General features: G+C 50.1%; 1 protein-coding gene across 1 annotated transcript in view; it reads right to left on the bottom strand.

The window, feature by feature from the left end:
• HGD (homogentisate 1,2-dioxygenase) overlaps positions 1-16,583 on the bottom strand; it is a 37,230-nt gene extending 20,647 nt beyond the window's left edge. The window contains exons 1-4 of the mRNA XM_065418205.1: positions 16,531-16,583; positions 14,298-14,370; positions 13,700-13,788; positions 4,596-4,701 (exon numbers count right to left, since the gene is read on the bottom strand). Coding sequence (XP_065274277.1) covers positions 4,596-4,701; positions 13,700-13,788; positions 14,298-14,370; positions 16,531-16,583 — 321 coding nt within the window. The remainder of the gene's footprint in view (positions 1-4,595; positions 4,702-13,699; positions 13,789-14,297; positions 14,371-16,530) is intronic.
• Between the last annotated feature and the right edge of the window lie 216 nt (positions 16,584-16,799).

Below are 16,799 nucleotides of genomic sequence, written 5' to 3'. Positions count from 1 at the left end.
CTACTGGTTAAAACACAGAGCTCAAAGTTAGAAGGTCCAGATTCACAGGCTGCCTACGTGACCTTACGCAACTCACTACCTTGCTCTGAGCCTTTGTTCCCCCATCCGTGAAATGAGGATGATAATTATCTGCTTTACAGAAGGGGTGGGGCTTATCTCATTAACACCTTGAGATCCAGGGACAGAAGGGGTTGGAGAAGAGCAAAGGGTTATTTATTATTAATAATAGTCATAACAACAATGGATATGATACACAAGCAGGGGCGGAGTGAGCTAACAGACCAAACTGGCAAGAGATCAACACATGATGCAACAGCTGACTGAGAGGGCTGGGAGCTATGAATGATATAATAGCCCAGGCCACTGGGTACAATGCTCTTCCTTGGGAGCATCTGGATGAACCTTCAGCATGTTTGTTGCCATGCAGCAATGTCCCAAGGGGCTCTGCACACAAAGAGACTTTGGCTGCTCAAAAAAGGGGGCCTCTGAGGGAGGAGATATTTAGATGTCAGACCAGATGTGGCCCTCATGATGTATTCCTATGACCAGCATGAAACAATCAGGTTATGGACACTCTAAGCTTTCATTTTTTTAAATAAAAAAGTGGCTAAGCCTCATTGCTGCAGCAATAACCTCCTAAATGTGAGCCAAGTGTAAATACAAAGTGATGACATGTCTGCCTTAGTCTGCAGACAGCCTGGAGCAATGGCTCAGAGGTGTGAACTTCCCTGTTCCCTATTTATCTCATTGGGAGTCACAATTCTAAAGGGCAATGAGGATACTTCAGTGTCAAAAGTGACAACTTCAGTGTCCACTGCTGATCAGTTTAAGCCCTTGATGGCTGGGAACTGACAGTCACTGCAGGCAAGGGATCGCAGACGGAAGAACAGAGAAGAGACACAAAACAAAAGAGAGGGGGAGAAAGAGAGATGGGAAAGGAAAGGAACAAAGGGCAGAAATAAAGGTGTCTTAAAGGAGAGCAGATTTTCTCACTGAGTGATACTGAATGTGACAAATTACTGAGTAAATAATAATATTTAGCTCCCACCTAAAGGCTGTATTCTCCCCTTGATATCGGTGCAAACCTCCACTGAAATTAGTGGGAGGTCCACCGTGGAATGAGGGGAGTAGAACGTCCTGAAATTATAGCCCAGCCTATGGACCACAATGAAACATAGAATTCAGCTCCCTCCTCCAAAGGAGTTTGACACCCTGCGCTAGATGTTAGGCTACTGCCTGGCTTTGAGCTGTATTCAAACAACTGGTTGATTCTTTATGTTTGGGTTTTATTGTGTTGGGCCCTGATCCAAAGCCCATGAAAGTCAAGGGAAAGCCTTCAATGGACTTTGGGTCAAGTCCTTAGATGACTCACTGTGGGGTCCTTATAAATGGATAAATATATAAATAAAAGATTCCACAGAAAACTGAAGTGAACTGTGCAAGACACCAGCCCTGGGGCCAAACCTAAGATCAATTGTGCTGGCAGGCTGTGAGCACCCAGACAAACAACATCCTGGCCTTGTGGTGTCTATGACCAATAGGTTCTGGCAACTAACTCACTGATCATGACTCTATTCCCAGCTCAGATATCGGAGCTTGAGAGAGCAAAGGAACGGTGGCACCTATTGGCTCCCAGTACCCAAAGGCCCTTGGTACAGTTAGCTGGAGTGCCACCAGAGGTGCCTGGGTACTAGAGTGATGGGTACTATAGACAACACCATAGCGATAGCGAGACATTCTCCTTGTCAGAGTAACTGAATCTCCTCTCTCATTCTCCTAAAGATGTCAGTTGAAAAATGGCTCCCCACTCTGAGCTCTAGGAAATTATCCTCCTAGATTTGATTACGGTGGCTTTAAGCTGTGAGGGAGGGGATAGCAGTTTTGTCACTTCCTTCAGGAAACCAATGTAATGTAAATAAATAGCTCCAGATACTTCCAGGATGGGTCCTTTAGAGGTACCTATATTAATAAATAATCATCATCTTAAGTTCTGTTTGTGAAAGGGGATCAGGGATGGATGAGGCTATAATAGAAACCATCAAAACTTCAGCTACGAAGGCGCTTCAGACAAAGACACATAAATATTATCCTGTCACAGTGACTGGAAAACATATTCCAGCACAACTGGGAGAATATTGAGATAAATAGTGGGGCCACTGGCTGGCTGGAAATTAGCTAATGATGATGCATCGAGGATAAAACCCGAGAGACGCTAGAGCCAATGAATACAAGAACACAGAGAGGGAAGGATGGCAGGAGGAACGAGGCAGATTAGCAAAACCAAATGCTGTGTGGCTGATGGCAAGAGGAAATCATGATTAAAGATGATGGCAAGGCCATAAAAGAGGAGGACACATGCAATCGCTCTGCATGACTCTCTAGAACAAAACCTGATTTCCAGGGAGTGCTGAGGAGAAACACACGGGAAGGGAGTAACATCTCCAAAAACAAGCGGAGGGAATGTGTTGTGGGGACAATCTGCTCCTCTGCCTGCTCGGTGGGAGTCAGACGACCTTTTGACTGGGAAAAGTGAGAAACAGTACCGGGTTTACAATGGCGCCAGTGGTGCCATGGGGCCAGGCCCATGCTCAAAAGGGGCCCCAGCCTGGCCCGCTCCACTTGTGCTGCGTCCTGAGCTGCTGGCTCCTCTCCACCCCCTGGCCCTTCCCCCCCACACTGCTAGTTCCTCTCAGCCGGCCGGCTGGCTGAGGGCTCCTCTCCACCCCCATCACTGGCAGGCTGCTGACGGCCTGAAGAGTCCTCAGTCTCTGCTGCTCCCAGGACTGGCTCCAGGGTTTTTGCCGCCCCAAGCGGTGGGGGAAAAAAAAAAAAAAAGCCACGATCGCAATTGTGATCAGCGGCATTCCGGCAGCAGCTCCACCGTGCTGCTTTCTTCTTCGGCGGGAATTCGGTGGCAGGTGCTTCCCTCCGAGAGGGATACGCCGCCGAATTGCTGCCGAACAGCCCGACGTGCCGCCCCTTCCCCTTGGCCGCCCCAAGCACCTGCTTGCTGGGCTGGTGCCTGGAGCCGGCCCTGGCTGCTCTGGGCTGGTGATCGTCCCCTTTGGGCTCCCCAGGGGTGGGGCCTGCCTCTCCCTACCTCTCTGCAGAAGTGGCCGGCTGGGGAAGTTGGTGGCTGCCCTCCCCCACCCACTCCTGCAACCAGGCAGGCAGGGCTGGGTGGGACCCCGGGAGACGGAGCCACTCCCGAGCTTCAGCTGTCCTGCCCCCTAGCACTGTGCTGGGAGGGGGGATCCCTGCTCTGCGCTAGCTCAGCAAGGCCAGTGAGTGCGGCCGGGGGGCAGGGCATTGGGGAGTGGGTCTCTGGGGGGGGGCATGTGGGGAGTAGGGTTGCCAGCCCTCCCGGATTGGCCTGGAGTCTCCAGGAATTAAAGCTTAATCTTGAATTAAAGATTATGTCATGTGATGAACTCTCCAGGAATACATCCAACCAAAATTGGCAACCCTAGTGGGGAGTGTGGGGCTGTGAGGGGTGAGGGCACTGGGCAGTGGGGGAAATTTGTATGTTTTGGGTGCAAAGCAGTGGGGGGGGCATCTGTTGGGTGGGTGCTGGGTGGTGGGAGAGGTCTGTGTGTGTTGGGGTGCTAGGGAGTGGGGGTTCTGTGTGGGGTGCTGGGCAGTTGTGATGGGGGAGTTTGTGGGGAGGCGCTGGGCATAACGGGTCCGGGGGATGCTGGTCATAGAGAATCGGGGGGTGCTGGGTGGGGGAGGGCTGTGTGGCACAGCATGGGCCTATCCCCGAGGGGAAGGGGCATGCTGGCAGCACAGGGCCCGGTGGGCCAGTGTGCATCTGGCAACTGCTGGTTTGTAAACAGTGCTCTTGGATGTGGCTGGGCGGAGCAGGGCTGCTCCTGCCATGCTCCACTGCCTCTGGCCGCCCCCTCACTCCGGGGGCCGACCTCCCCGTGCCATGCTCCATTGCCCCCACGGGGGGCCACAAATATGTTTGGCGCCGGGCCCACAAAAGGTTAACCCGGCCCTACTGAGAAGGTGCAGCAGCAGAGGTGGCAAGCATGGGACCGTGGCTTGGGGGAAGCCTTGAGCACTGCCCAAATTCGGTGACTACAAGGGCTGTGCTGATTACAAGCCAAGAGACCAAGGGCAGCACCCAATTTGCTAACATGTATGTGAGGAAGCACGCTCTAGTAGTTGAAACACAGGGCTGGGAGTCAGGATGCTTGGGTTCTAGTCACAGGGACTCACTGTGTGACTGATTGGTCAAGTCACTTAACTGCTTGGTGCCTTAGCTTCCCTATCTATAAAATGGGGATATGAATATTTACTCTCCTGCCTGGGGTGTTGGGAGGATTAAGTACTGTTTGTAGAGCGCATGGAGATCTTTGGATGGAAGAGCCTAAGGAAGAGCAGTTATCTATTGTTATAGTATTGTCAGAATCAAACTGTGTCTTTGGGATTTTAATAACACACATTTGTCTTTATTTCAGTGCCGGATTCATCCTAACAAACATTTTAAAAGTGCAGTTCCCATTGTGCATTAGGCATGGTGGGGCTGCCATTGAACACAGTCATAGAGTTTCCATATACTGATGTTCCCTCTCTTCAGATCTGGTTACCTGGTTGGGTTCAGCGTCTGCTTCATCCCAGTTGTGCGTCAGGTGGCCTTGATCCATGGGTTTAAAGGGCTTGTGACAGACAGAGGGTAGAATTCTATACAGCCAGCTACAGAGAAAGAAAACACCAGTGAGACCAAGCCCAGGCTCTCCAAATAGCTGTTTCTGTGCTCTTGACAGCACCTATGAAATTTTCAATGAGATCAAGTGGACCTCTTGTGTGTTAATTCTCCAATCAATCCTTACAGTTATATAGATCCCAAAGTACTTTATGGGCCATAATTACACACAGACATATGAATATGGATAACCTTATCTCTCGTGGAAATGCAGCCACATCTGGGGTTGAATTCAGAGGCTGTTTAACAGCACACAGCAACACTACACAACAGTTGAGAGCTGGCAGTGAAGAACGTAGTATTTAACTACAGGTGTCTCTTCACTGCCCAGTTAGCGGGGATGACTGGCACCAGGGTTAGCCTAGCCTGGATGTGAGAAGCCACCCTGCAAAGCCCTACCCCTGTTACTGTGTCCTCACTGTTTCTCCTCTTGCTTGTGTGTGTCTAGGGGCATAGCCCATGGTTCTGCGTACTGAGATGCTCTGGGATTGTCTAAACCTCCTGGGGAACTGTGGGAAGGCACTGGAGGACTATCAACACTTGAGTAATTTAGCCTGTGTCCTGGGTTGTAGCCAGAGTGAAAGCAAAGCATGGGTTCTAATCCTCCCCAGTTGGGTCAGCTAGCCTGGTCTTAACAGTACCTAAAAACCCAGGTCAGAGAGTTTCTGTGTGGATGGGAGGGAGGTTGGCCTATAACCCAGGTAAGAGCTCAGGTTGACTGTGCAGTGAAGACATATCCTAAAACGACAGGGGAGTTATAGGCAGGCAGAAGGTAATTGCTAGAATTTGCATTTGGCCAGGTTACTGGAAGTAACATCGTACTCCTGCAAACAGTGCCATGGGATGGTTAGTCAGCACAGGTAGTCAGGGCCTAGGTTTCATGAAAGATGACACCCCCTAGCACCACACTGGGTTACCTATCACTAAGGCTGTGATTTAGTCATGGAGGTCACGGAAGTGATGGATTCCGTGACCTCCGTGACTTCAGCCAGCCCCGGCTGGGAGCTGCAGGGTCCTCTGCCGCCACTAGTGGAAGGCGGACCACCTGCAGCTCCCGGCCACCGTGGGCAGTAGGAGGGACCCCCGCCACTAACTGTCCCTGCAGATGGCAGGGGGGCCCCCCGCCGCTCCCGGCTGCCTCTGGCAACGGAGTGATCTCTGTAGCTCCAGCCACCGCGGATGGCAGGGGGGACCCCTCAATGGGTGGCAGGGGGAACCCCCAGAACTCCCAGCCAACGCAGGCGGCAGGGGGGACCACCGGGGCTCCCAGCTGCTGCGGGCGGCAGTGGGGACCCCTGCTGCTCCTCACCACCCTGGGGCCCCCCGCAGCTATCCGCCTCCGTGGGCAGCAGAAGGGACCCCCAGAACTCCCAGCCTCCGTGGCGGCAGGGGGAATCCCCGGAATTCGGAGCCCCCAGTGGAGGGGGACCCTGGAGCTCCCAGCCCACCCGTAGCTGCCCAGGCTCCTCATTTTATCATGGATGTTTTTAGTAAAAGTCAGGGACAGGTCATGGCTTCCGTGAATTTTTCATTATTGTTCGTGACGTGTCCGTGACTTTTACTAAAAATATCCGTGACAAAATCTTAGCCTTACCATCACTTACTCTTTCATCAACAGCAGTTCCCAAATCCATGTGGGTTTTCTCCAGAGATCTCTATCCAAGCACTAGCCAGACATGTCCCTGCCTAGTCTATGAAACCTAATGAGATCCCAGCCCAAAGCTGCAGACTTTGCTAAACAGGATGTAACTGAATGACTTGATTTACTTTCCTTTGCAGCAGAAACAACTTGTGCTCCAGAAACTGTTTGTTTGGGTCACTGGCCTTGGGCAATGCATCATTTGCCACCGTGTGGAGCAAAAACAGCCACACCTCATGTGGAATGCAGCACATCTGTAATCCACACACCTCCTGGGTGTGGTGTTCGGTCCCATCTAGTGGCACTGAGACCACTTAGGGCGTGGCTACACTGGAAATTTCAAAGCGCTGTCACGAGAACAGTCCCTCCATGAGGGGATTAGCTCCCAGCACTCGGAGCCTGTTTACACTGGCACTTTAAAGCGCTCAGACTTGCTGTGCTCAGGGGGGTGATTTTTCACTCCCCTGAGCCAGCAAGTTAGAGTGCTATAAAATGTAAGTGAAGACAAGCCCTTAGAGAGAGTAAATGAGTCTGCTCTATAGCCTCAGCTAAGGCCTGGTCTACACTACACCTTTAATTCGGATTTAGTGGCTTTAATTCGAATTAACTCTGGAACCGTCCACACAACGAAGCCATTTAATTCGAATTAAAGGGCCCTTTAATTCGATTTCTGTACTCCACCCCGACGAGCGGAGTAGCGCCAAAATCGAATTTGTCAATTCGAATTAGCGTTAGTGTGGCCGCAATTCGATGTTATTGGCCTCCAGGAGCTATCCCACAGTGCACCATTGTGACCGCTCTGGCCAGCAATCTGAACTCGCATGCACTGGCCAGGTGGACAGGAAAAGCCCCGGGAACATTTGAATTTCATTTCCTGTTTGCACAGCGTGGAGAGCACAGGTGACCACAGAGAGCTCATCAGCACAGGTAACCATGCAGGCTGATAATCGAAAAAGAGCACCAGCATGGACCGTACAGGAGGTACTGGATTTGATCTCTATATGGGGAGAGGATTCAGTGCTAGCTGAACTGCGTTCGAAAAGACGAAATGCCAAAACTTATGAAAAAATTTCCAAGGGCATGATGGAGAGAGGCCACAATAGGGACACAGATCAGTGCCGCGTGAAAGTCAAGGAGCTCAGACAAGCCTATCAAAAAGCAAAGGAGGCAAACGGTCGCTCCGGGTCAGAGCCGCGGACATGCCGCTTCTACGCTGAGCTAAATGCATTTCTAGGGGGGGCCGCCACCACTACCCCACCTCTGACTGTGGATTCCGAGCTGGGGATAATCTCATCAGGGACACCTGATGATTCCGCGGAAGGGGAAGAGGAGGAGGAGGAGGAGGACGAGCTGGCAGAGAGCACCCAGCTCTCCGTTCTCCCCAACAGCCAGGAACTGTTTCTCACCCTGACTGAAGTACCCTCCCAAGCCTCCCAAGCCAGCACCCAAGACCATGACCCCATGGAAGGGACCTCAGGTGAGTTTACCTTTTAAAATAGAAAACATGGTTTAAAAGCAAGCATTTTTAATGATTAATTTGCCCTGAGCACTTGGGATGCATTCGCAGCCAGTACAGCTACTGGAAAAGTCTGTTAACATGTCTGGGGATGGAGCGGAAATCCTCCAGGGACATCTCCATGAAGCTCTCCTGGAGGTACTCCAAAAGCCTTGCCACAAGGTTTCTGGGCAGTGCAGCCTTATTCCGTCCTCCATGGTAGGACACTTGACCACGCCATGCTAGTAGCAAGTAATCTGGTATCATTGCCTGACAGAGCCTGGCAGCGTATGGTCCCGGTGTTTGCTGGCATTCAAGCAACATCCGTTCTTTATCTTGCTGTGTAATCCTCAGGAGAGTGATATCGCTTAGGGTAACCTGGTTGAAATAAGGGAATTTAATTAAGGGGACTGAGGTGGCCGTTCCTACTGGGCTGTTTGCCTGTGGCTGAAAAGAAATCCTTCCCTGCATTTAGCCAAGTGCAAGGGGGGGGGGAGGATTGGCCCAGAGCTTTTCGCGTTTTGCTAGCAGGGATCTTCCCTGATACCAGCCAGGCGGTGGGGGGAGGGATAAAGCACTCATCCCAGAGAATTCATGGCGGGTGGGGGGGGGGGGGTGTTAGTTTGGTTCCTGCAGGGATCTTCCCTGATACCAGCCACGCGGTGGGGGGAGGGATAAAGCACTCATCCCAGAGAATTCATGGCGGGTGGGGGGGGGGGTGTTAGTTTGGTTCCTGCAGGGATCTTCCCTGATACCAGCCACGCGGTGGGGGGAGGGATAAAGCACTCATCCCAGAGAATTCATGGCGGGTGGGGGGGGGGTGTTAGTTTGGTTCCTGCAGGGATCTTCCCTGATACCAGCCACGCGGTGGGGGGAGGGATAAAGCACTCATCCCAGAGAATTCATGGCGGGTGGGGGGGGGGGTGTTAGTTTGGTTCCTGCACGGATCTTCCCTGATACCAGCCACGCGGTGGGGGGAGGGATAAAGCACTCATCCCAGAGAATTCATGGCGGGTGGGGGGGGGGTGTTAGTTTGGTTCCTGCACGGATCTTCCCTGATACCAGCCACGCGGTGGGGGGAGGGATAAAGCACTCATCCCAGAGAATTCATGGCGGGTGGGGGGGGTTTGTTAGTTTGGTTCCTGCAGGGATCTTCCCTGATACCAGCCAGGCGGTGGGGGGAGGGATAAAGCACTCATCCCAGAGAATTGGATGGGGGGGGGGTGTTAACCTTCAGCAGCAGAAAACAAGCTAACAGGAAAACTGCAGCACAACGGGCTTTGCTTGGTATGTGGGAAAGCAGGGCGCAGAAGCCTAAAGACAGTGGCTTACCATGGCAGCATGCAAGGTGAATTCTGTTTCCCCGACCTGCGTCTGTGATCTCTAGCAGCAAAGCCACAGGCACTCAATATTAAGAGGCAAAATGCGACCTTGCACAGAAATCACATGTGCTATGTAATGTGAATAGTATACACCGTGAAAGAGTATAAGCATTGTTCTGAAAAATGTATCTTTTAAAAAAATTCTCTCCTTTTTTCACTCCCTCCAGCAGGTGCAAATGTTTCAAGCCTCCCTCCTCCTTCCCGAAGGCTATCCCAGATAAGGCGTCGTAAAAAAAAAACGAGAGAAGAGATGTTTTCCGAAATCATGCAATCCACCAGGAATGAAAGAGCTCATCTGAATGAGTGGAAGGAGACGGTTTGCAAGTATAGGAAAGAAGCCAGTGACCGTGAGGACAGGAGGGACCAACGTGAGGACATGAGGGACCAACGTGAGGACAGGAGGGACCAACGTGAGGAGAGGAGAGACGCTCGAGATGAGAGGTGGCGGCAGGAAGATCAGAGGAGTCGGGAAGCAACGCTGGGGCTGCTGCGTGAGCAAACAGACATGCTCCGGCGTCTGGTGGAGCTTCAGGAACGGCTGCTGGAGAACCGAGTGCCGCTACAGCCCCTGTATAACCCCCCTACCTCCTCACCATGTTCCATAGCCTCCACACCCAGATGTGTAAGAACACGGGGGGGGGGAGGCTCCGTACACCCTCCCATTCCACCCCAGTGGACAGCCCAAGCAAAAGGCTGCCATTTTCTTAACCTTTTTTTACTGGGCTTTTCCTTCCCGCTGATCCTCCTCCCAAACCCCACTCAGGTTCTCTCCCTCTTTTTATAATCAATTCATAAAGAATAAATGATTTTTAAACAATGGTGACTTTATTTCCTTTGAAAGCAAGCTGGGGGAAGGGGGAGGGTGGGTTCCTTACAGAGAATGAGTCAATAAAGGGGGCGGGTTTTCAGGAAGGATAAACAAACATAAATTTCACACTGTAGCCTGGCCAGTCATGAAACTGGTTTTCAAAGCTTCCCTAATGCGCAGCGCTTCATCGTGTGCTCTTCTAATCGCCCTGGTGTCTGGCTGCGAGTAATCAGCAGCCAGGCGATTTGCCTCAGCCTCCCACCCTGCCATAAAGGTCTCCCCCTTGCTCTCACAGAGATTGTGAAGCACACAGCAAGCAGTAATAACAATGGGGATATTGGTTTGGCTGAGGTCTGAGCGAGTCAATAAGGATCGCCAGCGACCTTTTAAACGGCCAAATGCACATTCTACCACCATTCTGCACTTGCTCAGCCTGTAGTTGAACAACTCCTGACTCCTGTCCAGGCTGCCTGTGTATGGCTTCATGAGCCATGGCATTAAGGGGTAGGCTGGGTCCCCAAGAATAACAATTGGCATTTCAACATCCCCCACGGTTATTTTCTGGTCCGGAAAGTAAGTCCCTTGCTGCAGCCGTTTAAACAGATTGGTGTTCCTGAAGACGCGAGCGTCATGAACCCTTCCCGGCCAGCCCACATGGATGTTGGTGAAACGTCCCTTGTGATCCACAAGTGCTTGCAGCACCATTGAGAAGTACCCCTTGCGGTTTATGTACTGGGTACCCTGGTGCTCCGGTGCCAAGATAGGAATATGGGTTCCATCTATTGCCCCACCACAGTTAGGGAATCCCATTGCAGCAAAGCCATCCACTATGACCTGCACATTTCCCAGAGTCACTACCTTTCGTAGCAGCACCTCCGTGATTGCTTTGGCTACTTGCATCACAGCAGCCCCCACAGTAGATTTGCCCACTCCAAATTGATTCCCGACTGACCGGTAGCTGTCTGGCGTTGCAAGCTTCCACAGGGCTATCGCCACTCGCTTCTCAACTGTGAGGGCTGCTCTCATCTTGGTATTCTGGCGCTTCAGGGCAGGGGAAAGCAAGTCACAAAGTTCCATGAAAGTGCCCTTACGCATGCGAAAGTTTCTCAGCCACTGGGAATCGTCCCACACCTGCAACACTATGCGGTCCCACCAGTCTGTGCTTGTTTCCCGGGCCCAGAATCGGCGTTCAAAGCCTATAACCTGGCCCATTAACATCATAATCTCCAAAGCACCGGGGCCCGCGGTCTCAGAGAATTCTGTGTCCGTGTCCATGTCCTCATCACGCTGGTCGCTGCGCTGCAATCGCCGCCTCCTCCTCCTCCTCGCCTCTTGTTTCTGGTCCTGTGTAAGCATAAACTCCACGAGAAAGCGCGAGGTGTTTATAATGTTCAAGACTGCGTTCTGGAGCACAACGGGATCCATGCTTGATGCAGAATGGAGTCTGCAGAGTTCACTCAGGAAAAAAGGCGCGAAATGGTTGTCTGCCGTTGCTTTCAGGGAGGGAGGGGGAGGCTGTACCCAGAACTACCTGCGACAATGTTTTTTGCCCCATCATGCACTGGGGTCTCAACCCAGAATTCCAAGGGGGGTGGAGACTGCGGGAACTATGGGATAGCTATGTAAAAGCTACCCACAATGCAACGCTCTGGAAATCGATGCTACTATGGTAGCTTGGACGCACACCACCGAATTAATGGTGCCTAGTGTGGCCGAATACATTCGAATTTATAAAATCGGTTTCCTAAATTCGAATTATATAAATTCGAATTAATCCTGTAGTGTAGACATACCCTAAGAGGCAGTTGGCTTTTAGCTCATGCAGTAGAGACTCATGCACTGAGCTCCAGAGGTCCCAGGTTTGATCCTGCCTGCTAACGACCGGGGTCTGTCAGTGTTACACATCCACAACAGCCAAAGCAGGGCAGGTGCAACATGCTCTGTGATTCAGCTCAGCCCAGCATTCCTTGCCTTCCTGGTGAACATATTTAACTAGTGCTGCCACTTCCCCTTTAGAAACGCAGTCTTGTCTGGGTAGCAATGAAAGGGTTAACACACACACCTGCTCCCCTGAGGAAACCGGGCTGTAGAGGGTAAATGCAGCATGGGAATTTCAGTGCAAACCTGTTTAACCAAACTCCAGAAAACCAAAGTGTAATTCTGTCTCCTGAGATTATTTTGCCTTCTAATTTCTCTCTTCAAGCACAGCCCCTTTCAAGCTGGCCATCCTGAAAAACCACCTGGCCTGCTCTGTACTGTGCTATGGGGTCGGGAGCTCAGAGCACGCCCGTTCAGCTAGAGAGGGGCTCAAGAGCCACATCTGAGTTTGCATTTTGAACACTGCAGAGGGAGTCAGGCCTGGGCTTTGAGTTCCAGCCTAGCCCCGCTTTCTGCCACAGGCCTTCCTTCCTATGAAGCCCTGATATAACCCAAGGCCCTGAACCTTTGGATAAATGGATCTGCACTCTACTTCCTTTCTGTCCGCTATGCCAGTTCCTGAGCCTCTTTTCCTCTCTACACCTGGTGCCTGAGCTAGCATGCACACAGAAAATGGGCTAAGCCAGGAGATGGGCTTTGAACCAGGCAGGTGGCCAGAGATAATCAGGAAGGCAACGAACAGGGATGCCACAGCCTCTCTGCCTTGTTAAGGTTGCTCACTGCAGTTTGGGGGGGGGAAGGAGCTCTTCCTTGGGAGATGGAAAATTTCCATCAAGGACATTTCCATGCAGAAACAATGAGTCATCCCCTTTCCCACCACGCACCCTGAGAGATGGCACCAGCCTGGAGAGCAGAGCACTGGTAGGCAGCTCAGATGATGCATCTGCCTTTCATTCGATTGAACAGTGGAGGGGACAGAAAGCCTCTGCAGGAGCAGTGACATGATAAACCAATCTCTTGCAATCAGGCAATGGCCTGAACTTCAGGACTTTTTCTTCAAAACAGCAACTCTCTGTTTCCAGCATCTGATGAGAATTCTTTGTGGTAAATTGCATGCTGGTGCCAGTTTGACAGCCCACAGACCGATGCCTCTACTTATCCACAGATCAAATACAGCCCGGTGGCGGCAGTGGGAGCTCCCCCCACACCAGCCACTGCCAGTGGGCCTCAACCCTGACCCACGGGTACGTTCTCTAGGATGAGAGGAAAGTTCAAGTCCCATAGCCCATCTTCTGACACTGCCAATAAGGGCCAATTCTGAGGATGTGTTTTTGTGATGGCCACTAGCAACTGGGCTGAGACCCTCACCTCGTTTCCCAAAGCACTCAGATCCTCCTCTCAGAGAAACTATCCCTCCCTCTTCAGCTACAGATCCCATTCCATGAGACCTTCTTCTTCCTCACCAGCTCATCCTCATCACCCTCACCTGAGACCTTTTGTCCCTTTCCCCTGATCCTACTGAAACCTTCCCTCTTCCCTTCACTATTTGATCTGCACCCCACCCCACTCCCAGCATGGCCTTCCCATCCCCCACAAAAGATCTACCTCCTACTTCACTCCACTGAGATTTTTCCTCTCCCTTCCAAACAGTTCCCCCCTCCCAACATGCAGTAGAGTTGTTTACAAACTCAGGAAATACTGAGTATGTACAGTCAGATCTCACCACCAGCCTTGCTGCCTGCATGCAGCAATAGGTCATGGCTGTCCCAGGGCAGTGTCACAGTACCTTCTCTTATTGGTGGACCTGGGGCAGGTGAAGGCAGAGCCCGAGAGCTGTTCTGCATACAGACCATATGGGCAGACCTGAGGGTTATTCTAAACCAAAAGAGAAAATGATGGAAACCGGTTAAAGACAACTGCACAAGTATTAGCATTAGTCTCATCAGCACAAAGAAAATTCCCAATTCCTCTAGGTGGTCTGGAGCCTAGTCCACTCACTCAGAATGGTATGGACCTTGTCAATGGCCTCATCCTCTGCTCACTGATACCAGGATTAACCAGTGATGATATTTGCATGGTGCCTCCATCTCTCATGAGGTTAGAGATACAGTGGGTATCAGCCAGCTTCTGAGATCAATTTCCCTATACACTGGAGCTTACACAGCGCTCTAAGGAATCAAAGAAGAGGCTAGGGTATACACCAAGTTCTAGAACAACCACTAAGGAGCAACACTTATGGGAGCTGTCGAAGGAAAGGGGAATTATCAATAAAGCAACTAAAACATCAATCAGGTTATCAAGCACATTGTTTTATTGTCAAGATGTTTGGAGGGGCTGATCAGGATCCCAGAACTGGGATTTCCTGTCCCATGCTTTATGTTTACCTGGCTCTTGGTAAGAAAGTTGCATTGTCTGCAGAGTGCTGGTAAAGGCCCCTGGCCCATAGCGCTACAGGAGCTGCAGCAAATGTATGTAAGTATACAATCACTGCACAGAGAATGAATACTTCCCTCCATCACTGCCATGGTTCCCCTAACTATACTACCCCTCACCTAGGGAAAGGATCCGTACAGTGGACATTAAAAATGGGACAGTGCCTCCAGATGCTAATAGGGTTAGCTCCCCCTGGTGGCCTTTGAGGAATTCTTTGCATTTGTGCAGGGTTTCAGAACAATCAGCTCAGTGATTCAGCTGGGTTCAAACTCCCCCACTTCGCTCTGCCTTTCCCTTGGTTCTGGCTGCTGTGGAGTGAAACAATTGCTATGAGTTTATAGGTGAAATATTTGTTCTTCAAGGAAAGGGGCTAAAGGTTTTCATTTAATTAGACTGGCATCTCTTTGTTGTGAACTCAGTGTGAAACAAAGGCACCCAGATAAATGCCCTAGTGGAACAGACAAATAGTCCATCTCATTTGGTATCTCCAGCTACCTGTTGTACCAGATCAGGCCTATAGTCCATCTGCAGTTAGCCTGGTATCCTGCCACCCTGCTCTACCAAAACAGACCAGTGGTCCATGCAGTCTCCCATTCTGCCCTAACAGCATCCAGTGCCAGGTGTGTGAGAGTAAAATGTAAAGCCTTCATAATGCACCTAGTTCTTCAATCCTTAAACTTCACCTTGTGAGTATGGTATGCTCTGAAGCGGGGGGGATCAATAGCCCCCATAGTTTTTATCTTAGCTTACATCACTGCAGATGCCTGCCTTATAAATACTGCAGAGGGACCTTTGGGACCTGGTATTTTTTACTCATTCTCAAATCTTGTATTAACTGTTTTGACACTGTGTATTGTCTGGGGCAACCAAACTTTGCCCAACTGAGGGGCTGCATAGGCAACCAGGAGTCTGAGGGCTGCATCTAATTTGCATAAACTGGTGCAGGTTGCAGTTGCCCTCATTTTGAATAAAGCAGCCCTTGGAGATTACAGGTCCCAGCATGTAATGAGCATGCCAAGCATCAGGATGGAGCACTGCATAGTGAGATCTATAGTTATGTAGGCTGCATTGTGGAGGTAGGTGGGCGTCTAGACTGCATTTAACTCATCCGTGACTTGTGTTTAACTGTCTACAGTATACACTCCCGGCAAAAAAACAATGGTATTAGAAGTCCTCAAAAGTCAGGAAATGCCAGAGTTGAGGTTCTCTATACAATCTTAACTCTTCCCTCATATGTGAACAGTTTATGCTCCAGGGCCTAATTCTCCACATCTTTGCACCTTGTGCATTTACACCTTTACAGAGTGCAGAGCAGGGTATAAAATGCTACCATCCTGCTGCGGGTGGGTTTTATGCCCACTCTGCCCAAGTATAACCACTTACACAACATGCAAGGTGGTGGAGAATCAGGCTTAGTGGATTTACTTTGGTGTAAATGAAACCAGATCTGGGCCCATAGTCTTTATTTCCCTGATGACTTGCTCTTATTTCTGTAAGTTGGATAGTGAGAGTAAGTGAGGCCTGCGGGCCTTTATTTAAAGAACAAGGGAAAATATTTTTTAAAAAAACTAATATATTTGGAAATAAATTATTCTATTTTATTCACTTTTAACATTTTTGTAATGAGCCTATCGGCTCATGACTAGCTAACTATTCCCTGCCCCCATCCCTAGAAAGGAGAAACTGCCCTATCATGGACTCATTCCTCAGACTAATCAAAATCAGTTTTGACTGGAACACTTCTCCTCTGTAGGGCTATTTCTCTCCCAGATTTCAAGCTTCTATCCCAATCCACATCAGACCTAGAGCTGAGAGAAAAAAGTCACATGATTTTTTTTTATAATGAGGAAAATGTTAATTCCCCCCCCCCCCCAACATAGTTGAACTATTTTTATTCCAACTTCCTCCCCCAAAAATCACTCTGGGACAGAGACCAGGCCTGGAAATTTCAGCCCCAAAGGTGAAAACTTTGGAAAGTTATGAATGATGAAAATAGGAAATTTGACTGGAAACCCTTAACTATAACTTATACTAATGCACAGTTCTAATGCTGCAAAAAGGAGGCTCCTTAACATTTCTGTAGTGGCAGGCTTGAGAGTCATGGTAGCATCTTGAGACTCAAAATAGCAGGGGAACAGGTGCTCACGCTACTCCTTGCTATTAAAAAAATAAATAAATCAGTACCTGTCCTTCTGGTAAGGCTCCAGGACAGCGTGGATCTTCAGAGACACATTCATTACCAAATCCTGGCATGTACTGTGAAATAACAACACAAACATACACTCACACATCAGTGTTTAAAAATAAACAGATGTGCTTTTTCCAAATTTTTTGGGTACAGTTTGACTTTGCCAAGTGATCTATTTCGGTTTGGTTATTTCAGAGGACTGACTTTGCAACATGTGAACAGGGGTTTATCTATCTTCATTAACCAACGATAATATTGGCAGACA

This window comes from Emys orbicularis, chromosome 1 (assembly GCF_028017835.1).
Source record: "Emys orbicularis isolate rEmyOrb1 chromosome 1, rEmyOrb1.hap1, whole genome shotgun sequence".
NCBI lineage: Eukaryota > Metazoa > Chordata > Testudines > Emydidae > Emys > Emys orbicularis.
The sequence above is the reverse complement of the archived record's forward strand: the minus strand, read 5'-3'. Positions and strand labels throughout refer to the sequence as shown.